The 23,042-nt window shown below is 37.0% G+C and overlaps 1 protein-coding gene across 2 annotated transcripts; it reads left to right on the forward strand.

The window, feature by feature from the left end:
• The first annotated feature begins 1,393 nt into the window (after nt 1-1,393).
• On the forward strand, nt 1,394-21,426 carry LOC311298308 (bactericidal permeability-increasing protein-like). Of its 2 annotated transcripts, none has more exons than XM_084421118.1 (16): nt 1,394-1,554; nt 9,975-10,081; nt 12,085-12,196; nt 12,418-12,546; nt 14,630-14,782; nt 14,888-14,951; nt 15,064-15,124; nt 15,546-15,637; nt 16,452-16,628; nt 16,785-16,844; nt 17,100-17,267; nt 17,510-17,574; nt 20,520-20,562; nt 20,657-20,720; nt 20,850-20,926; nt 21,058-21,426. In XM_084421118.1, exons 2-16 carry the CDS (start codon nt 9,985-9,987, stop codon nt 21,106-21,108), a joined length of 1,413 nt encoding a protein of 470 aa, XP_084277244.1. In that variant the 5' UTR covers nt 1,394-1,554; nt 9,975-9,984; the 3' UTR covers nt 21,109-21,426. The 2 variants fall into 2 exon arrangements, with proteins under 2 accessions (XP_084277244.1, XP_084277243.1); XM_084421117.1 differs by having other exon boundaries at nt 1,486-1,554; nt 9,972-10,081.
• The last annotated feature ends 1,616 nt before the right edge of the window (nt 21,427-23,042 follow it).

A 23,042-nucleotide genomic window follows, 5' to 3' on the forward strand; every position in this document is an offset into this window, starting at 1 on the left:
CGAGATGGCCGCTGCCATGTCGCCTGAGCCCTCAGCAGAGATAGCCGCTGCCACGGTGTCTGTTCCTGAGCTGGTGTCTGTTCCTGTTACTGAGCCGGTGTCTGTTCCCGTTCCTGAGCCGGTGTCGGTTCCTGTTCCTGAGCCGGTGTCTGTTCCTGTTACTGAGCCGGTGTCTGTTCCTGTTCCTGAGCCGGTGTCTGTTCCTGTGCCATGGACGCCTGCAGGGTCGTCTCCGCCCTGGCCGCCTGAAGGGTCGTCTCCTCCCTGGCCACCTCCCTGGTCGCCTGCACAGCCTGCTCCGTCCTGGCCTTCCGTCCTGCCGCAGTCTCCAGGTCCTCTTCTGCTCCACGGACCTGGCCCTCCATCCTGGATCCGCACCTCCCACCTGGACAGTTTTGGAGCGTCTGAAAGCCGCTCTTTGGGGGGGGCTATGTAACGATCACCAGCTGGAGTGCCCTCGAGAGCCACCAGAGGGCGCTCCACAATAGACTATGATCACTTCCTCACAAACTACATTTCCCATAACTCACTGCCCGGACTCATCAGCACTCATCTCATTCACCTGTGTCTTATCACCTTGTTTCACTCACACCATAAATACCTGGTTTTCACATTCACTCAGTGTGAAGTCTTGTTGTACTGTTACTGCATTTCTGAGCGTTATTTACCCGTGTTTGATTCTTGTATTGCTGACCTTGGACTGTTTCACCGTTTCCTGATTGTTTCTCTGCCTGGCCTGACTTGGATTGTTTATTGGACTCTGATAATTGCTGCCTGCCCTGACCTCTGCCTGTTATTCGGATGTTCTCTTTGTTTCCTCCATTGATCTGTTCGCTGTTGTTGACCCTGCCTGTACGACTACTCTGTAATAAAGCTGCATTTGGATCTTCACCTTCGAGTCTCGGAGCAGTTCATAACAAAAAGAGCAACTTCAAGTCAATCCTTGTATTGTTCAACTGGTCGAGGGTGATATGGGATTTAGAAAGTAATTACCGGTAGTAATGCAATACTTTCTAGAGAAAGTAAATAGTTCAGTAATCAAATTACACTGTTGAAAATGCAATTAATTAATTATTTTATTTTTTTATAATTATAATCTTACCCAAGACTGAAATGCAAAATCATGTAAATAAAAAAAAAATGAATGGATGTAAAGTCAATTTTAGTACGAGAATTTAAGGGAAAAACTAAACATAGACTTTTTTTAAATAATTTTTTAACAGTTCCTACTTCGGTCTCCAGCTGCAGGGAGACATTTAAAGCTTCTCTTTAGCTGACAACATTTTTCTAAACGATTCTCGTGACAAATTTAGGAAGATTAGTTACAATTAGTTATAGAAATATGTGTGATTGATTAAATGTTTTTTTATTATTATTTTTTTTTTTTTATTGAAAGCACTAGTAATTATCCTTCAATATTGAAAGACACCCAGAGCAGGAACTGAACACGCGCCCCTCCCTTGTGAACGCTGTTCTTTTGAAGCTTTTGAGGAAACACTCACACAGAAACACTCACTTTCCCTTCAGACACCAGGCTGTGCTGTATGTTTTGAGGTACGTTCTTACAATTTCATATCAAATATGAATAAGAAAGTGTTTATTAAATAATGTTTTTTCATATACAAACGTTTTTTTTTTTTTTCATGTTGGATATAAATATAAACATACCAAACATAAACTTTTTGAAACTTTTTGAAGCTCAACTGGTATAATGGAATGCAGTGGCGGTTCTAGACCATTTCAACTGGGGGGGGGCAAGCTGGGGCCAGTTGTACTGTTACAGGGGCCAGTTACATTTAGACATTATTGTTGTCATATCATTTTCTGCACTGCACTGTAGGCATTAACAGGCAAAATGCCATGTTTACAATCATTCAACAATGTATTTGCATTTCCATTATATTTTTTACATTTGCATTACATATTCAGAATCAGTCACATTAACTGTATTCTACGATTTTTGTGTTTTTTTTGCAAAAAGATCAGCAAATTCATCTAGATTTAAGGCCTTTGCCCTCCTTGACTCAATACTTAGAACACCTAAATTGCTTAATCTGTCATCTGACATTGTGGACCTGAGATAGGTTTTCACCAGCTTTAGTGCATACAATATAATATACAATTAAATTATGCTTATTTTAAATGTATTGTGCAAAGGTATAAAAGGCTAGGTATAAAAAATATAGGAAAAAAACATGATAATATGAAATGCTTCAAAACAGAGCGCACAAAGAGCGTATGCGCATCGCGGGTGCAGAATTATGTGCTCAAAGCAACGTGGAGTCACAGTGCGCATTTAAAAGTTCACAGCACTGAGCGAAGAAAAGTCAAGCGCACAAATCCTAGTGTAGGCTATATCTGTCCAACAGTTTATTGATAATTTGTTTCTTCACAGTTTTAAATTCCAGTTATTGTGCATTTGATGCCAATTCATAGTCCTTGTGGTGTGAACAGGCACACGGTAGCGAGTCATTTAAAAACTGCAACAAACATAAAATACAAATACACAAAATAAAGTCATTTTATGCAAATCCACAGCCTTTTATCTACAGACCATGTATTATAATGTGAATATATCATATTGGAGAGAGTTTTACCGTGCATCCTGCTGTAACCGGACGAGGCGCGCGCGCTGTTTGAATACTGAATGGAGAATGATTGACAGCCGCAGAGGAGGGAAAACGAGTTTCCATAAACTTTAATTTAATGATGTAAATAAACTTCTGTCCCTCACATTAAGCTATGGAATGGCTTCAGATGACTTTGTGAAATTATAATCAGACCCTCTCAGACCCAAGTCACCCAAACTGATGTGAAAAAGAGGTGCAGAAAAGCGAGCTGTTTGCACCATGAGTTTGTTGATCATATATTTTATCCTTTTTCAAACTGCCACAAACTAACAAACGGCCAGGTTCTAACGTTACACTTCTGTAATGCATTTAATACAAATACAACATATTAACAACTTTACTCACCTCTATATTTCCTTCTTTGCTAGAACTAGGCTATAATATTCGTGCAAAATGTCCACCAACTTCTGAATAGAAAAAAAACCTGCAGATCCGATTTAAGCAGACCCTCTACATATGTGTTCCGTGTTGCTACTGTCTAATAACGGATGTGAAAAACAACGATAGCAAAAAATAGTTTTGTAAAAATTATTTCACACTCCACATTTAGGGGGGCCACAAGGGGGTCCAAGCTTGTTGTCACAGGGGCACTGGCCCCCCCTGGCCCCCCTTTAGAACCGCCACTGATGGAATGCCAATGTCTGGATTGTTTGATTGGCAAGAAATATACAAGCTTATCAAATGTCAAACTTAAAACCACAGTTAGTCACTTCAGATAAAAGCATCTTCCCAATTGATAAATATAAATGTGCTGTCTTTATTTGAAATTGCTGCTTTCTTCTCTGCTGTGCAACTCAAAAGCTGCAAGACTGTAAAAGATTCTGAGGGATGAAGGGTTTATATACACAGATCAAACTGAAGCATCCAGAGCTCAGCATACAGATTACTGTTCACATCGTCAGAGAGTGAAGATACAGATTACTGTTCACATCGTCAGAGAGTGAAGATACAGATTACTGTTCACATCGTCAGAGAGTGAAGATACAGATTACTGTTCACATCGCCAGAGAGTGAAGATACAGATTACTGTTCACATCGTCAGAGAGTGAAGATACAGATTACTGTTCACATCGTCAGAGAGAGAAGATACAGATTACTGTTCACATCGTCAGAGAGTGAAGATACAGATTACTGTTCACATCGTCAGAGAGAGAAGATACAGATTACTGTTCACATCGTCAGAGAGAGAAGATACAGATTACTGTTCACATCGTCAGAGAATGAAGATATCAAACCCCTGCCATGCATGCCTATGCATTTATGGCGTTATTTTCCTGTCAAATGTCGAGAGCGCATTATTGTAGCGCGAAAGTACATTAATATAATGCGCGAATCTCTCTGCTCGCGCATGGAATTCAAATGCGAAATGGAATTCAAATATAATGTGCCAAGTGCAAATCTCTCTGCTCGCGCTCTCAGATACACGTTGCTCTTGTAAGAATTTTCTCTGGGCTCCCTCAGAGAATATGCCTGCACTTAAAACGTGCCTTCGCTTAAAGTAAGCATCAAATCAAATCAAATCAAATCAAGTATATTTGTATAGCGCTTTTCACAATACAGATTGTATCAAAGCAGCTTCACAGTATAATAAAATAATACAACAAAGTTTGTTTCTAGTGGAATTTATTGATTGATAGAATAAAATTAAATATCCCCAAAATATCCCCAACTGAGCAAGCCAAAGGCAACAGTGGCAAGGAACCGAAAAACTCCATCAAGTGACCTAATGGTGTCCTAAAACTCCATCAGGTGACCTAATGGAGAAAAAAAAACCTTGGGAGAACCCAGGCTCAGTCGGGGGCCAGTTCTCCTCTGGCATTTATGAACTAGAGGCCGGATTGTAGTTTGAAACTGTGAGATTAACAATATTATATGAATGCCTGGCTGAAAAGATGCGTCTTTAATCTAGTTTTAAACTGGGAGAGTGAGTCCGAGCAACGAACAGTATCAGGAAGGCTATTCCAGAGTTTTGGAGCCAAATGTGAAAATGCTCTCCCTCCTTTGGTTGATCTGGATATCCTAGGTATGACCAAAAGCCTCGAATTTATTGATCTTAAAGAGCGCGATGGATTATAGGGTGATAGAAGATCTGTTAAATAGACTGGAGCTAAGCCGTTTAGGGCTTTATAAGTCAGTAGCAATACCTTATAATTAATACGGATCTTTATAGGTAGCCAATGAAGTGATGATAAAATCGGTGTTATATGATCATATTTTCTTGATCTAGTAAGAACTCTAGCGGCTGCATTTTGGACTAACTGTAGCTTGTTTATTGAGGATGCAGGACAACCGGCTAATAAAGCATTACAGTAATCTAGTCTCGAGGTCATGAATGCATGAACTAACTTTTCTGCATCAGAAACTGATAGCATATTACGTAGCTTAGCAATGTTTCTAAGGTGGAAAAAGGCTGTTCTTGTAACATACGAAATATGATTTTCAAAAGACAGGTTACAATCGAGGTCAAACACACAGGTCTTTTACTGTAGAGGATAAAGTAACAGGACATCCTACGATGTCAAAGTTGTATTGTGAGAGGTTCTGTGGGCGTTTTTTTGAACCGATAAGTATTGCCTCTGTCTTGTCTGGATTTAATAAAAGAAAATTACGCGTCATCCAATCTTTTATATCTTTAACACACTCTGTCAATTTGGATAATTTAGCGTTTTCATCCGGCCGTGATGAAATATATATTTGAGTGTCATCAGCATAACAATGGAAACTAATTCCATGTTTCCTTATAATATTTCCAAGTGGCAGCATATATATTGAGAATAACAGAGGGCCCAACACAGATCCCTGCGGCACTCCATAGTTTACTGGAATTATGATCGATTTTTCTCCATTTAAATAGACAAAATGGTAGCGGTCAGATAAGTATGATCTAAACCAGCTTAATGCTTGTCCTTGAACACCAGTATAATTTTGTAGTCGATCTAAGAGTATTGTATGATCTATAGTATCGAACGCAGCACTTAGATCAAGTAAAACTAGTATTGAGATACAGCCTTGGTCAGAAGCTAAGAGTAAATCATTTGTGATTTTAACGAGCGCAGTTTCAGTGCTATGATGCGGCCTGAATCCTGACTGAAACTTTTCATAGATATCATTTTCTTGCAAGAAAGAGCCCAGTTGAGTGGACACAACTTTTTCTAGTATTTTAGACATAAAAGGTAGATTTGAAATGGGTCTATAATTTGCTAGATTATGCGGGTCTAATTGTGGTTTCTTAATGAGAGGTTTTATCATTGCCAGTTTAAATGTTCTTGGAACATGACCTAAAGATAAAGATGAGTTAATAATATTGAGGAGAGGCTCTTCCACTACAGGTAACACTTCTTTCAGTAGTTTAGTTGGTATAGGATCTAATAAACATGTTGTTGTTTTAGATGAAGTGATAAGTTTATTTAACTCTTTTTGTTCTATAGTTGTAAAGCACTGTAATTGTTCTTGCGGGGTGATAATTGAGGCTGAATTATAAGGCGCGATTGAGGATTGAACGTTTACAATTGTGGTTCTGATGTTTTCTATTTTCTCAGTGAAGAAGTTCATGAAATCATTACTACTAAACTGTAACGGGATATTTTGTTCGGGTGACGTCTGTTTATTTGTTAGTCTAGCCACGGTGTTAAATAAAAACCTAGGATTGTTTTGGTTGTTTTCTATTAGTTTGCGGAGATGCTCAGCCCTGGCCGCTTTTAGGGCCTTTTTATAACGTGACATACTGTCTTTCCACGCGATTCTAAAGACCTCTAAATTAGTTTGTTTCCATTTACGCTCTAAATTACGGGTTTCTCTCTTTAGAACATGCGTAGTATTGTTGTACCATGGTGCTTTAATTTTCTCTCTGACCTTTTTTAATCTAACGGGTGCAACAACATCCAATGTTGTAGAGAGAATGGTGCTCATAGTGCTAGTTAGTTCTTCTAGTTCATCTGTTTGTTTGGGTTCAGGCAGCAGCTGAGACAGATCAGACAAGCAACTCGAGAAATTATCTATGGTGGATGGAAGGATTGTTCTGCCTGGTTGATAACGCGGCGCCGCATGACATATTACAGCAGTACGTAATATGCAAGTTACCAAGTAATGGTCAGTAACATCATCACTTTGTGGAATGATATCTATATCGGTTGGATCGGATCCATATGATATAATTAAATCGAGTGTGTGATTAAGACGATGAGTTGGTCCTATGACGTTTTGTTTGACCCCAAAGGAATTTAATAAATCTATAAACGCAGCCCCTAAAGCATCATTTGGATTATCTACGTGTATGTTAAAATCTCCAACAATTAATGCTTTATCTACATTGACCAATAGATCTGAGAGAAAATCTGCAAACTCTTTTAGGAAATCAGCGTAAGGCCCAGGCGGTCTATATACGGTAGCCAAGGCTAGAGATAATATGGATTTTTTTCTAACATCTAAGAGCGTAACATTTAGTACAAGTACTTCAAACGAAATAAACTTATAACCCGTTTTCTGAGTAACATTGAGAATATCTCTATAGATTGTTGCAACACCGCCGCCACGACCAATCAGACGGGGTTCGTGCTTATAGGAGTATCCTAATGGAGTAGACTCATTAAGACCGAAATAATCATTAGGTTTAAGCCAAGTTTCAGTAAGGCAAAGTACATCGAAGCTATTATCCGTGACTATTTCATTTACAATAACTGCCTTAGGTGTGAGTGATCTAATGTTTAGAAGACCTAGCTTTAGAAATTGTTTTTGGTTACTAATAGCAACATTTTCTGTTTTAATAACAATTAGATTTTTTCTAGATCCTGCAGTAGATTTATTATTTGATCTCACTAAACGAGGAATAGACACAGTTTCTATGCAATGTTCTACACTATTTATATCAGTTAATTTGGTGCAGCAGAGACTATGATTTGAACTTTTGGTTACTAGTCAAAAGGTATTTAACATTTTGGAGATGTTATCTGACAGAAGATCCGATCCGAATCTGCTTGGGTGTAAGCCATCAGCACGGAAAAGCCTAGGACGCTCCCAAAACAGATTCCAATTATTTACAAAGAGCAGTTTCTGCTCATTGCACCATGATATTAACCATTCATTTATGTGCCAAGCACCAAGCATGTATGTGCTTCGCGCAGCATGCCTAAATAGCTACTCTTCTCTTCAATTTCTTTTTTTTTTTTTTTAATAAATGCCAAGGTATCAAAAATATAACTTACATAGCAAAAATTTATAAATTACATACAACAGAATAAAGAAAGCAAAGCAGCATATATATATATATATATATATATATATATATATATATATATATATACACATACATACATACATACATACATACATACATATAGCCTGTATATGCTCATACAAAAAAAAAAAAAAAAAAAAAAACAGAACAGAAAGCTGTAATGAAATAAATAAAAAAGTTTGAAACAAGTTTATTGTCTTAAGAGTTTTAAGATTCTTAGATAACGAAATGCTTTGGATGTATTGTTGGACCTCTCTCTTCTAAAAACAATGAATAAGGGATTCTGCTGAGTGAATTTACTATGGTGAATGTGAAATTTTGCAAGGAACAATAATAGATTAATAATAAAATACTCATTAAATTTAGCTTTTTGTATATTAAAGAAACCAAACAGTGCATCCTTAAAAAGCAAAGAGAAATCCTGAAGCAGAATATTCAACCCAAAATAACTGCGTGTGAGGACAATCCCAGAAGATATGAAGAGCAGTTTCATCAGGGGCACCACAAAAAGAACAACTTGTGTTTATGATTTAAACCTTTTCAAAAGCTAGATTTTTTAGAAAAGATAGAGTATTTTATTATTAATCTATTATTGTTCCTTGCAAAATTTCACATTCACCGTAGTAAATTCACTCAGCAGAATCCCTTATTCATTGTTTTTAGAAGAGAGAGGTCCAACAATACATCCAAAGCATTTCGTTATCTAAGAATCTTAAAGCTCTTAAGACAATATACTTGTTTCAAACTTTTTTATTTCATTACAGCTTTCTGTTCTGTTTTTTTATTTTTTATGAGCATATACAATATGTATGTATGTATGTATGTATGTATGTATATATATATATATATATATATATATATATATATATATACACATTCAGTATATGCTGCTTTGCTTTCTTTATTCCGTTGTATGTAATTTGTACATTTTTGCTATGTAAGTTATATTTTTGATACCTTGGCATTAATAAAAAAAAAAAAAAAAAGGAAGAAATTGAAGAGTACTTAGGCATGCGCGAACGCAAGGGACACAGTCTAAGCACATACATGCTTACTTTAAGCAGAGGAGAGATCCGCGATTGCACTGAACACGTTTTAAGTGCCGGCATATTCTCTGAGCGAGCCCAGAGAAAATTCTTACAAGAGCAAGGTGTATCTGAGAGCGCGTGCCCAGTTCTCGCGCGCAAGCAGAGAGATTCGCACTCGGCACATATTCCGTGCGCGAGCAGAGAGATTCGCGCTCGCGCATTTATATTCCGCGCGCGAGCAGAGAGATTCGCGCTCGCGCATTATATTAATGTACTTTCGCGCTACAATAATGTGCTCTCGACATTTGACAGGAAAATAACGCCATATGCATTGACTTTGTTAAAATTGATTAGCAGTGTTAAAGGCAATAATTGTTAAAGCTTTAGGATAAAAATATGGTAAGCTGTGGTCATAAACTCTGCTATATGTGTGTCTGAGCAGAGTCCTCTAAGCAAATGTGTTTTGGTCTTAGTATCAGTTCTCTATCATTTAAGGAAGTGACTGATGCAGCTGAACTGAGGGGTCATGCTAAAGCACACATCATTTGATCATTTGTGGAATGCAAAAATAAAACACAGGCCTACAATCTTTTAGCAATGCAAAGGTCAAGGGTCCATTTACACACATACTGATAAATGTACACTGAAAGCAGTGTCGGTTCAAATCATCCGAAGAGGCGTTTGGATGCAGAGAAGGTCAAACACATATACAGTCTAAATACATCTAAGATTTGTTTTCTGCTTCTGGAGCCACTTAAATGAAGATTAAAAAGAGAATACTCTACACCAATGAGTTTAATACACAGCATGTATTAAAAAAAATGCTTAAATATTATTATCATAATACAATTGATGTGATGTTTGGTTAAATTCGATTTTCATCTTGACCAAAAATAAATAAATAAATAAAAATGGTGTGTGTGAGAATTAACACCAAAATTCTAACTAAATGTACACTAAGTAATTGCAATAATACATTGATGTACCAAATGTGATCATTTTTTAGCTTTGCAGTGTAAATACCTGTCAAAAGTTAAAAGACAGGTTAATCTCATGAGTAATATATTTTGTCTTACACAGCAGGAGTTGAAGGATGCAGCTGGTCATTTATTTCCTGATGATATTAACATACACACATGCAGATTATCCTGCATTAAAAGCTCTTCTGTCAGAGAAGGGGCTCAGAGATGGTAAGTTTTCACTGCATTGATCTGAAATGACACCTAACAACATTCTTTATTGTGAGATAGACATACTGTCCATCAGGGAAATGCTCAGTGGTTGTTTTCTTTACTATATTATACATTTATCCACTGATTCCTTTCATATATAACCTTTTCCCTCTAAAATCTAAATTTTTAGTAAGAGGAAAACTTATTTCATATCACCAAAACAGGATGACATACGTGAATGTTAAATAAACACCAGCCACTGGCACATGCAGTGATAAAAGTGTTGAAAACTGGCTTAAAGGCACAATATGTCATATTTTTGGATTATTTTTGGACCCAAAAACCACTAGAACAATCTTATATATTTAGTTGACTTGTGTGCTTGCATTATCCCAAATGTTTCCAACAATGTTTAAACCCAGAGAAATCATTGTTGTATAGCTCAATACAGTTAGTCTTATTGTTTGAATCTCTTGTTTTAATAAGAAATCAGAAAAAAAACTATTTTGTCAAATGGCAAACATAGCATTATCAGAAATAGCTTTATTTGTAGTATCAGTAAAAACTGCATTTTCTCCACCATACGTTTTAAAATTAATTATAACAGATAGGCATAATAAAAATTAGGGCTGTTGATTTAACGTGTTCATTTAATTTATTAGTTATGGGAAAAAATAGCATGTTAAACTTATTAATGCATTTAACACACCCTCCTGCCCCAGATCAGACTTACGTAGTTCATCTTACATTTCATACAGTTTATTGGTGATGAACATGGTAACAACACACTGTGTGATCGATCCTATAGAAAACGTAGTTGCTCTTAACATTCAAGATATCAGGGCAAAAATGCCCCGTATGAGTTTTTGTCTCATATTTATAACATATATGACACAGTTAATCAATATCACACGAGTGCTATTTTTGTCCCAGATAGCTTGAGTGCAAATGTAATATTGATTTTGTACAAGTTTAATAAATAAGAAGTTAATATTGTGTTATATCTTAGACACAATATTGTCTGCCCTGACAAAATTTTATCTATAATGCCAGAGAACTAATGATTCAATGGCACATTCATAAAGAGAGCCATTTACTTAATTCCTGAATGAATAAGCCGTTTGAACGAATCGAATGAATGAATGACTCAATGACCTACTCCTTTAGATATTTACCACCATCTACTGGCAGTTTTAGCTTTTTATTTAAAGTATAATTTAATTAACTAACGATTAATTAATCACCACATTGTGTAATGTGATCGCTTGACAGCCCTAAGAAAAACACCAACATAAAATGTTCTAGTCCTCTCTTGTGCCTTTACTGTCGTCATTCCTTCTTATATCCTTCCGGAGCTCCTCCGTGGACTCGAGACCGGTGTGTCTCACAGGTGTCTCTCAGTAACTCACTCCACCGGCCTTGCTCCGCTCCTAGGCTCTTGGTGAAACTTACATACTGTGCCTTTAAGAATACTTGATATAGCTTTTGATGCGACCATCCAGAGTTTGAATCAACCTTTTTCCAATCCCATTGTTCTCCCTTTCCCATCAAATATCATATCATCATATTCAGAGAAGCATTTATTTTAAATAAAAGTGAAGATAATTTTTGGTAAGTGGAAATAAAGTCCCCTAATGGGCATTTAATAGCATCTATCATTCCCTTGCGTAATGGGTATTTATTGAAAGAGACATGGCAGAAAGTATATGTAATATAAACCCACAAATATCTCATGTTTTAATTATTTTGTTTGAATACTTAAAGGGTAACTTCAGCAATTTTCTTGAAACAAATATGGTAACACATTAGTTTAGGGTCCAATTCTCACTATTAACTAGTTTCTTATTAGCATGCATATTATTAGGATATTGGCTGTTTATTAGTTAGCTAAGATTTATTAAAAACTCACACTGCCAGCGTAAATTAACCCTTTAAAATACATGAAATATTGTATATTTTAATCATGATGATGCTAAAGAGGTGATATGTGTTTCTGTATCTGTTTCTGTACATGTGTTCAGTGTCTCAGATGTTGTCTGTCCAAATACAAAGCAAACTGAAGAGTACTGAAATCCCAGAGGTCCGGGGTGGGGTGGACATCAAGATCGGCACTGTACATTATGTCTTATCAAAGTCAGTTTGTTAACAAACAATCAAACCAAATTAACTAATTAAAATGTTCTTAATTTTCACAGATACTAAATGCATTTATTCAAACACAAATACATGAAATTCAGTCAGTGGTTCTTATATTCATCACATGTAATAAACAGTTATTTTATCTTAGAAAATATGACTGAGTCTACATGAATATATTCCATAAATGGTGAACCGGTGTGTTTTTGTCTTTCCAGCATGCGGGTTGTGGAGTGCAGCATGCCAGACCCGTCACTGGTGTTTGTAGAGGGAACTGGTGTATCTGTGGAAGTCAGTCAACTCACACTAGCCATCAATGGCAACTGGAAAACAAAGTTTGGCAAAATGTAAGTGTACGAGTGAATCATGGGGAAGGGGACAGCAATCAAATCAGTTTCACCTGACGTGATCTTGAAAATAAGTAACATTTTCTATAAACCTTACTACACAATCACATGAACTTAGTCGATAAGAAGGACCATGCACACAGACATAAGTCAAATAAACCCCAACAAGGGGGAACAAGAACCCGATGTAAAGTGGTAATAACCGTTGGTTTATTTATATCCCACTTATTTCACAGCTATTTGACTTATAAGTAAAGAATTGGGCAAGAACTACTGATTTGAGTAGAAAAAAAAATATTATTTCACTTGTAATAAACTAATAGCTTCCACAAAGAAAAACAGTTCCCACACTCTAGCAAACAGCTTTTATCCAAGACGAGCAAACCAGTTAAAACAAGTCGAACATGTAATGAAAAGATAATGTACAGTCATCCTGTGTATTAACCCTTTTCCACACAGCAACCATTTTGGCAAATGAGCATATATGACATTCCCAAAATAAAAAGGTTTCTGCTCATTAGTCATTCTGAATAGACACATAACCAACATATGTGCTGGCAAAATGAGTCTAATGTATGATTTGTTGGAATCAGACAAAATAATTACTGAGCTACACCTGTTTGAAGTTGATAGAGTCAGCAAAGTCCATTTTGAGAAACATCAGGTTTTCTGAAGGTTTCAAAACAAAATCACCCAGCAACCATACCTTAAAATCCCTGGTAATAACACCAAATTTGGCACAAACCCAGTCAAAACCAATATGTATACGAAAAAAATATATTCAACTTTTTTCCTTGATACCAGAATTGTTTGATTAACATTACAGAAACAGACGGTCCGACCTACTGTACGCACGGCTATAATATAATGTTACACATCAAATGTTTTTCCCCAACAATTAACCAAACATCACGAAGACATAACAGATAATGTTTGTGTGAATACTCGGCAAGACTAATTCTATGTATATCGGGATTGTGCGCTGTCAGTCAGCAGGAGAAAGATCATTTTGTTTACACAAGCATATTAGTTTGAAAATCGCATTTCATTGGTTCAGACTCATGCTATTGAGAAATTACTATAAATATTCACAAAGTCGAAATGCTGTGCTTTACAACGATACCAAACTTGTGCTGAGAGGAGCGCCGTCATCAAGAAGTGAGCAGAGAAAAACAGCATTTTTCATGGACAAAGGAAAGGTCTTTCGGTTAACTTAGTGTTAGCGTGGCACTAGTCCAGGTGTTTCTTCAAGTTACTAGATCAAGTTTCTCGATGTCACACATAGATTGTTCTCGACTATTACTTTCTTGTCCTTTTCTCTGACAAACTGAAAATAATGGGAGTATGTCCATCTCACAAATGTAGAATCCATCACTGCCGCCATCTCAACCATCGCATTCCAGCAATTTCCTCTTGCGCTGGAATGTCTCGCACACTGACCCCAAGCATCTCAGGGTCCTTCAGGGCATGGCTGCGATGACAAGTTTCGTAACAATGCGTCGCTATGTTCGTAAATAATTGCATTTTATTGCAAAAAAAAGATCAACAGGCAAAACGGCCAACATTAGATCAACACTGGGTCTTCCAGCAAGACAACAACCCAAAGCACATCCAAGTTGGTCCAAATGTTGTTGAGGGACAAGTGGCCCCTGAAAGCCCAGATCTAATCCCATTAAGAATCTATGGCGGGAGCTCAAGCTTAAGGTCCATGCTCGAAAAGAGCTGGAGCAATTTGCCAAAGAGGAATGGAAAAGATCAACCCGATCTCACGGAAATTCGTACCAATTTTACGAGGTGTCTAATTCGTATGAATTCGTACGAATGACCTATTCCTGACCCCGCCCCTAAACCTAACCCTCACTGGGGTTTAGACAAATCAAATTCGTACGAGTAAGGTCGTACGAATCAGCCACATTTTACTCACTCGTACCAATTGTTCGTGAGATAGTGTTGGAAAGATCCCTCGACATAGCTGGCAAGCATCATATCAAAGTAAAATGTTTTAAATAAGACATTGTTAATGTAAAGGAGTTGATTGTTTATAAGATATGTCATATGATTGTCTTTTGTTCTATGATTGCAGCCATGATCATGGCTCATTTGATCTGGCTGTGTACAATATCCACATCTACACCCTCCTGCAGTTAGCGGATGATGCTAGCCGTCTCTCCATCACCACTGTTCAATGTAGTGCTAATGTAGGAGATGTGAAAATTCATTTCCATGGAGGAGCTAGGTAAGTATTAACAAAGCATAAAAAGACTGATGATACCTGAAGATACACGCAACAATTGTGAATATCTCTTATGACTACCACTAATGGAGCATTTCAATTCTGCAGCATTTTTTTCAAGCCATTTATACGTGCTTTCAGTAGAAAAATATCAGACATGATACATGAGAAGGTTTGTCATTTTATCAAAACAAATTAACACTATTATCTGCTGCTGGTGATATTTCTCATTATGTCTTGTATTGTCATCATCATTATTATCATTTTTATTAATTTTTTTTTAGACTTGCCCGGCAATTCAACAAGAAATAATTGGATTAGAGACAACTCTACAGAAAATACCTGGTACTGGCACAAAAATGTCTGAAAATGATATATTATATATAGATCACATAGATTTATAGTTAAAAGAAGACATATTATGCATAAAGAAAACTATTTTTAGGACCAATAATTCTTTTTTTTTTTTTTTTTGCATTGTGGCATTATTTTCCATAATCATTATGATAAATGTGATTAATTGTAATTCATAAATCATTAAAAAGGCCTTATTTTCTTGCATTTGATGTGAATATGTTTGTGAGATTCACCCTACTGTGGGTTATTTCGGCCGTATTATTGAGCTATTGCTGCTTAATGACATTAATGTTGTTGGCATGATTGTAAATACAAAATCCTTTGAAAACTACTTAGAAAACGACAGCACGCATTACATTCCTCTTCATTAGATGACTACAGTAATCACGCTCAAATGAATTCTTTCTAGTTATCATACCTGTGGGTCCGTATATATCTCTGAGCATCCCTCTGACATCCTCCCCGGCTGTGACAGCACAAAGCTTTGAGTTAGATATCAAGGTAAGGATATTTATTTCAGCATTTATAATAATAATTAAAGCCAGGCATACACTGCGATTTCAGCATTTATTTTGTTAAATACCAACTCTCACTGTACGAGTAAATCGCATGTGATGTAAAGTCAAAGCTCACGATCTATGCGGTCCTATCGTGGAGCTGAGACTTAAAATATCCATTTCGTGTCACAATGGTTTAACTTCTGTTTTCGGCAGGCGCAGTGAAGGGAAAAGGCACTGAGTTTAGGGCAATCAGTTCGTAGCTCTGCTTCAACTGTGCGATACCCTCACAAGAGGAGACCAAAAGTCCTAACATCAGTAATTAACCCGAGCATCTGATTGCCGGTCGGGAGAGGTCAATCGCCTCTCGTTTCCCGCTGTACACTGCACGACAAAGCTGAAGTTCGGCCGGACTCAAAAAAAGAGTCATACAACTCAGGAATCGGCTCAGATTCAGACGAAAATTTCACAGTGTTTGCCCAGTTTAACATTTTATTGCCATAAATGAAATGCATACAGTTACAACAGGGGTGTCCAATCCTGCTCATGGAGGGCCACTTTCCAGCTGATCAAGGTCTGCAGAATCATTAGAGACTTCCAGGCATGAGTGTTGAGCTAAACTCTCCAGGAGCAGGATTGGCTTCTCTGAGCTGTCCAACCATCCCTGAGCCCCAACTATTATTAGGTTTCTCTTTCTGAATATATTTAGAATTCGAATAGATTTCTCGATTTGTAAACAGTGTTGTGGATTTTATTTATTCGCTTTGGTATTTTTACCGTAACCTGCCAATGACGTTTGGTTGTTGTTCCTGTGACAGGGTGAGTTTTACAGCCGCAGTTCTCCATCTGAACCGCCTTTCTCTCCAAGCGTGTTTGACGTGCCGTATGCAGAAAACTACATGCTTTCAGTGGCTGCCTCTGAGTTCTTCGTGAATTCAGCAGCGTATGCATTCCTCAGCTCTGGGGCTCTTCAAATCAACATCAGAGATGACATGGTGAGGAAGTACAAAAAAACAATACTTTTACCATCTTCAATGAATGAAACTATACAGCATCACAACTTATTATAGACTTAGAAGGAATCATGCCCTCTTAAAGATTTAAAATATAGATTTAGCTATTTAGTCACTCATTCTTCTCATTTAATGTAGATACCAAAGAGTTTTCCAATCCATCTGAACACCAGTCAGTTTGGTGCCTTCGTTCCACAGGTCAGTGTATGTACAGGTCGTGACTTTGAAAGGGAAAAAAAATAATTTATAAAATATCTTATGTTTAATGTCAACCAGTAAATAACTAGAGAATATGACTACGTTTGCATATACTGATGTACAGTAACACCAGTCACGAATCTCATGTGTATTTACATGTCTAAAATGTGTCTGTTCCATGTTCTATAGTTTTCAAGTAAAATCAAGTTGTTATCAAGATGAATAATGTGCTCTGTTTACAAATTATTTGTTCAGCTACGCACATTGTATCCCAACATGGAGATGCAGGTGCTGTTATACGCCAGCGAGACGCCACTATTCTCCTTTAGTTCAGGGGTGATAGACATTCATGTGCCGGCTGCAGCAAAGTTCTCCGCTGTTAAACCTGATGGTACGCTGGTGCCTCTCTTCAGACTGGATGTGGTGAGTACACAAATTATGCACAAAAACATAATATAAAAAAAGTGAAGAGGAACTCCCACACTTTACCAGTAAATATCAAAATTGCACAAACCATGTTGGCAAGACCTTCTATAAGCTGTAAAGTCGAAACTGCAAACAGTGATATAGAACCATGTTTTCACCAAATTGATCAATTAATCAAAAAGGAAACAGCAATTCAGCTTAGCATGAACTTCAGTGTTCTTCTCTCACTCCACCTGCAGAACAGCAGCTTCAGTGGAAGTGCTCGGATTGGCAAAAAACTGACTGGAGCTTTCCAAATGAAAAAGTGAGTTTCACTGATATTTGTCCAGTTAAAGACGCAGTCAAATGAGCTTCATTTTTAGTTGTGTTTTCATTTCAATCATGCATTGCTGTTTTTGGTAACGCTTTAGATTACAGCCCGAAAAGTAATGTGTAAGTAAAAAAAAAATGACAGTGTACCTTTCTGTAATTATAACGTATCTATAAAGTACGTAAGTGTAGGTATAAGGGAACAATATATAAAGTTTGGGGAATAAAGGAGTAACAACCTGGAAAATTAACAAATTATTTCTACTGTAATTATTTTAGAACTAAGGGGCACTTATTCTTCTATTATTCACTTATTCTTCTATTATGGTACAACAACCTTACATTTGGGAGCAATTTATTAAGAACATACTGCGTAGGTTTTTTTTATAATAGTGTACTAATACGTAAAGGCTTTTTAAAATTACGGGGTACATAGTGCATTTATATAGTAATTTTTTGATAGCAAAAGTGCACATATTAAGTTTTGGCTTCGGTGTTTCATGGCAAGTAAAACTAAACCTATTTCAACTTTTGCTTAAATACTGGGTAAATATACTCTTGTTTCATGTAGTTACAGGGTAAGTACAATAAAAACATTTACAGTACTTTCCGGGCTGTAATCTAAATCTTTGTTTGTTTTTTTATTAAGTTCCCTGAGGTCCACTTATAATGTTACTTGTATCAAACACACTTATATTTTAGAAATAATTGGCCATTTTCTACCCTATTTTTGAATGCCCACTGCATCTTTACATATGAAATAAGTATTACACAACGGACCCTTTATGCAGACTATGATGATGCGTTTCCATCGCAAGTGTAGTCATTTTTTTCATATTTTAATTTTTTTTTCATTCTATCTTTTGATTTTTCTCTCTCTCTGTATGTATATATATATATATATATATATATATATATACACACACACACACACATATATACAGTATCTCACGAAACACCCCTCACATTTCAGCAAACATTTTAGCATATCTTCTCAAGAGACAATACTATAGAAATGAAACTTGAATATACAGTTTTTTAGAGTAGTCAATGTGCTGCTTGTATAGCATATTTACTGTCGTCTTAAAATAACTCAACATACAGCCATTATTGTCAAAATAGCTGGCAACAAAAGTGAGTGCACCCTAAGTGAACATGTCAAAACTGTGTCCAAAGTGTCAATATTTTGTGTGAGCACAATTGTTATCTAGCACTGCCCTTATCCTCCTGGGCATGGAGTTCACCAGAGCTGCACAGGATCCTCTTCCACTCCTCCATAATGACATCAGGGAGCTGATGGATGTTAGACACATGACGCTTCTCCACCTTCCGCTTGAGGATCACCACAGGTGCTCAATAGGGATCAGGTCTGGAGACATACTTGGCCACTCCATCATCTTCAGCTTCCTCAGCAAGGCAGTCGTCATCTTGGTGGTGTGTTTGGGGTCGTTATCATGCCGTTCGGCCCGGTTTCTGAAGGAAGGGCATCATGTTCTGCTTCAGAATGTCACAGTACATGTTGCAATCCATGTTTCCCTCAATGAAGCGCAGCCCCAGACCATGATGCTACCACCACCATGCTCGACTGTAGGCAAGACGCAATGTTCTTGGTACTCCTCATCAGGGCGTCGCCACACATGCTGGACACCATCTGAGCCAAACAAGTTTATCTTAGTCTCATCAGACCACAGGACATGGTTCCAGTAATTCATGTTCTTGGACAGGTTGCTTTCAGCAAACTGTTTGCAGGCTTTCTTGTGAGCCTGCTTCAGAAGAGGCTTCCTTCTGGGATGATGGCCATGCAAACCGACTTGTTGCAGTGTGCGGTGTATGGTCTGAGCACTGACAAGCTGACCTTCCGCTTCTGCAACCTCTAAAGCAATGCTGGAACGATCATGCGTCTGTTTTTTGAAGCCAGCTTCTGCACCTGACGCACAGCACGAGGACTCAACTTCTTTGATTGACCCATGCGAGGCCTGTTCCTAGAGGAACCCGTCTTGGAAAACCTCTGTATGACCCTGGCATGTACTGTAACTCGGTTTCAGGGTGTTACCAATCTTCTTATAGCCTAGGTCAACTTTGTGGAGAGCAAGAATTCTAATTCTCAAATTCTTAGAGAGTTCTTTGCCATGAGGTGCCATGTTGAACATCCGGTGGTCAGTATAAGATAATTGTACTCAAAGCACAAATTTTAACTGCTCTAATACAAGATACACACATTTGTATGGTCTTTTCAAGCAGACAAAAACATGAACATGATGAATAGAACATGTGGCTTTGCATTGTTAAACGACGTACAGCTATTATCACTTAGGGTGTACTCACTTTTGTTGCCAGCTATTTTGACAATAATGGCTGTATGTTGAGTTAATTTCAGAGGACAGTAAATATACACTGCTATACAAGCAGCACATGGACTACTCTAAAATATATCCAAGTTTCATTTCTATAGTATTGTCCCTTGAGAAGATATACTAAAATGTTTGCTGAAATGTGAGGGGTGTACTCACTTTCATGAGATACTATATCTATATGATATCATCAGTGCTGGGAATGATGCAGTATATTTTAACATGGTAACTGGATAACCCTTATTGCTATTTTTTTCTCTCGATTAGAATGCTAGACATTTTAAATTTAAATTCAGCATGATTACTATTTCAGCTGCCATGATTAAATAATCTGCGTTGATCAGCAGTCTTGCACTGGTGTATTTATCTCTATTACATAATAAAGTACAAAATGAGTCGATGAGCTTTGACAGCTTGCTTTCAGCAAAAGCTCAAACTTACACTATGGTTTTGTAGCAAAATGACCTCTTATATGTCAACATTTTATTTCTTAATGCATGAATACTTTAAGTAAGCCCCAGATATCTACAAAAAAAGTGTATGTTTTCTGAAACTCTACATCATCTTTTGCCCTGAATGCTGCATCAAGTTTAACGCTGACTCTCGGATCATCTGAGATTGGTGATTTTAAGGTGAGACCAGACAGTGATGATTCATGTCAAATATTCACTTTAGTAGATCAGCATAATAAGATGTTTTATCTTTGTCTAATCATTCAATGTACAGACTGACACACTCAAGCAAATGTCAGTGATCGCAGTGAAGATGTTTGTACTTCCAAAAATAAATGGTATGATATTGCATTTATTACAAACTTGCAACCAAAAAAGCAACTTCTGAAAACTATATACTTTGCAAAACTGTTTTTTAGAAAGTCTGGTAACTGATAATTAACACCTTTATCCACTTTGCATTTTAGCGGCTCTGAAGGCTGGTTTTCCCTTACCCACACTGAAAGGCTTTAGTTTGATCAATTCTCAATTGCTTATAAAAAATGTGAGTACTATTAAATGTTAAACTATTGAATGTTTGTATTCTGAAATGTATGGGGTTTGGATTTCGTTTGATATTGCAAAATTGTTAGAAAACACAGTGATACAGTCTGAATTTGTTTGTGACTTTCTCAGGGCTTTGTGGCCATTTTGACTGATGTCCAGGACTCCCTGACGGGCCTCTGAGCTCCACACATGACCTGCACAAAATAACTAATAACTGTACAACTGCAGAATTGTTTTCAGTGTAAGAATTATATAATCATTACTTCAAATGTCCAATTTTCCACATAATATTATGTACAAACTTTTTTGCCACTTATCAATGCAAAATACTCTACAGGCTATTTTCTATTGTTTACAGTGAAAAAAAAAACAAAACAAAAAAAACATAGTTCCTTCATTGGAGTTAGTTTGCATAAATAATCAAATCAAAATCAAATCAAGTATATTTGTATAGCGCTTTTCACAATACAGATTGTATCAAAGCAGCTTCACAGTATTAAAATAAAATAATACAACAAAGTTTGTTTCTAGTGGAATTTATTGATTGATAGAATAAAATTAAATATCCCCAAAATATCCCCAACTGAGCAAGCCAAAGGCAACAGTGGCAAGGAACCGAAAAAGTCTATCAAGTGACCTAATGGTGTCCTAAAACTCCACCAGGTGACCTAATGGAGAAAAAAAAAACCTTGGGAGAACCCAGGCTCAGTCGGGGGCCAGTTCTCCTCTGGCATTTATGAACTAGAGGCCGGATTGTAATTTGAACTGTAAGATTAAAAATATTATATGAATGCCTGGCTGAAGAGATGCGACTTTAATCTAGTTTTAAACTGGGAGAGCGAGTCCGAGCAACGAACAGTATCAGGAAGGCTATTCCAGAGTTTTGGAGCCAAATGTGAAAATGCTCTCCCTCCTTTGGTGGTTCTGGATATCCTAGGTATGACCAAAAGCCTTGAATTTATTGATCTTAAAGAGCGCGATGGATTATAGGGTGATAGAAGATCTGTTAAATAGACTGGAGCTAAGCCGTTTAGGGCTTTATAAGTCAGTAGCAATACCTTATAATTAATACGGAACTTTATAGGTAGCCAATGTAGTGATGATAAAATCGGTGTTATATGATCATATTTTCTTGATCTAGTAAGAACTCTAGCAGCTGCATTTTGGACTAACTGTAGCTTGTTTATTGAGGATGCAGGACAACCGGCTAATAAAGCATTACAGTAATCTAGTCTCGAGGTCATGAATGCATGAACTAACTTTTCTGCATCAGAAACTGATAGCATATTACGTAGCTTAGCAATGTTTCTAAGGTGGAAAAAGGCTGTTTTTGTAACATACGAAATATGATTTTCAAAAGACAGGTTACAATCGAGTATAACACCCAGGTCTTTTACTGTAGAGGATAAAGTAACAGGACATCCTACGATGTCAAAGTTGTATTGTGAGAGGTTCTGTGGGCATTTTTTTGAACCGATAAGTATTGCCTCTGTCTTGTCTGGATTTAATAAAAGAAAATTACGCGTCATCCAATCTTTTATATCTTTAACACACTCTGTCAATTTGGATAATTTAGCGTTTTCATCTGGCCGTGATGAAATATATATTTGAGTGTCATCAGCATAACAATGGAAACTAATTCCATGTTTCCTTATAATATTTCCAAGTGGCAGCATATATATTGAGAATAACAGAGGGCCCAACACAGATCCCTGCGGCACTCCATAGTTTACTGGAGTTATGATCGATTTTTCTCCATTTAAACAGACAAAATGGTAGCGGTCAGATAAGTATGATCTAAACCAGCTTAATGCTTGTCCTTGAACACCAGTGTAATTTTGTAGTCGATCTAAGAGTATTGTATGATCTATAGTATCGAACGCAGCACTTAGATCAAGTAAAACTAGTATTGAGATACAGCCTTGGTCAGAAGCTAAGAGTAAATCATTTGTGATTTTAACGAGCGCAGTTTCAGTGCTATGATGCGGCCTGAATCCTGACTGAAACTTTTCATAGATATCATTTTCTTGCAAGAAAGAGCCCAGTTGAGTGGACACAACTTTTTCTAGTATTTTAGACATAAAAGGTAGATTTGAAATGGGTCTATAATTTGC

This window comes from Rutilus rutilus (genome assembly GCF_951802725.1).
Source record: "Rutilus rutilus genome assembly, chromosome: 10".
In the NCBI taxonomy this organism is placed as follows: domain Eukaryota; kingdom Metazoa; phylum Chordata; class Actinopteri; order Cypriniformes; family Leuciscidae; genus Rutilus; species Rutilus rutilus.

What these genes read in the sequence shown, in the direction of transcription:
- LOC311298308 (XM_084421118.1), top strand. Translation starts at nt 9,985, where the DNA reads ATGCAGCTGGTCATTTATTTCCTGATGATATTAACATACACACATGCA. An exon ending in AACTCTACAGAAAATACCTG is followed by an intron (nt 15,125 to 15,545) that starts GTACTGGCACAA and finishes AATTCTTTCTAG; the next exon opens with TTATCATACCTGTGGGTCCG. An exon ending in TGTACTTCCAAAAATAAATG is followed by an intron (nt 20,721 to 20,849) that starts GTATGATATTGC and finishes TTTGCATTTTAG; the next exon opens with CGGCTCTGAAGGCTGGTTTT.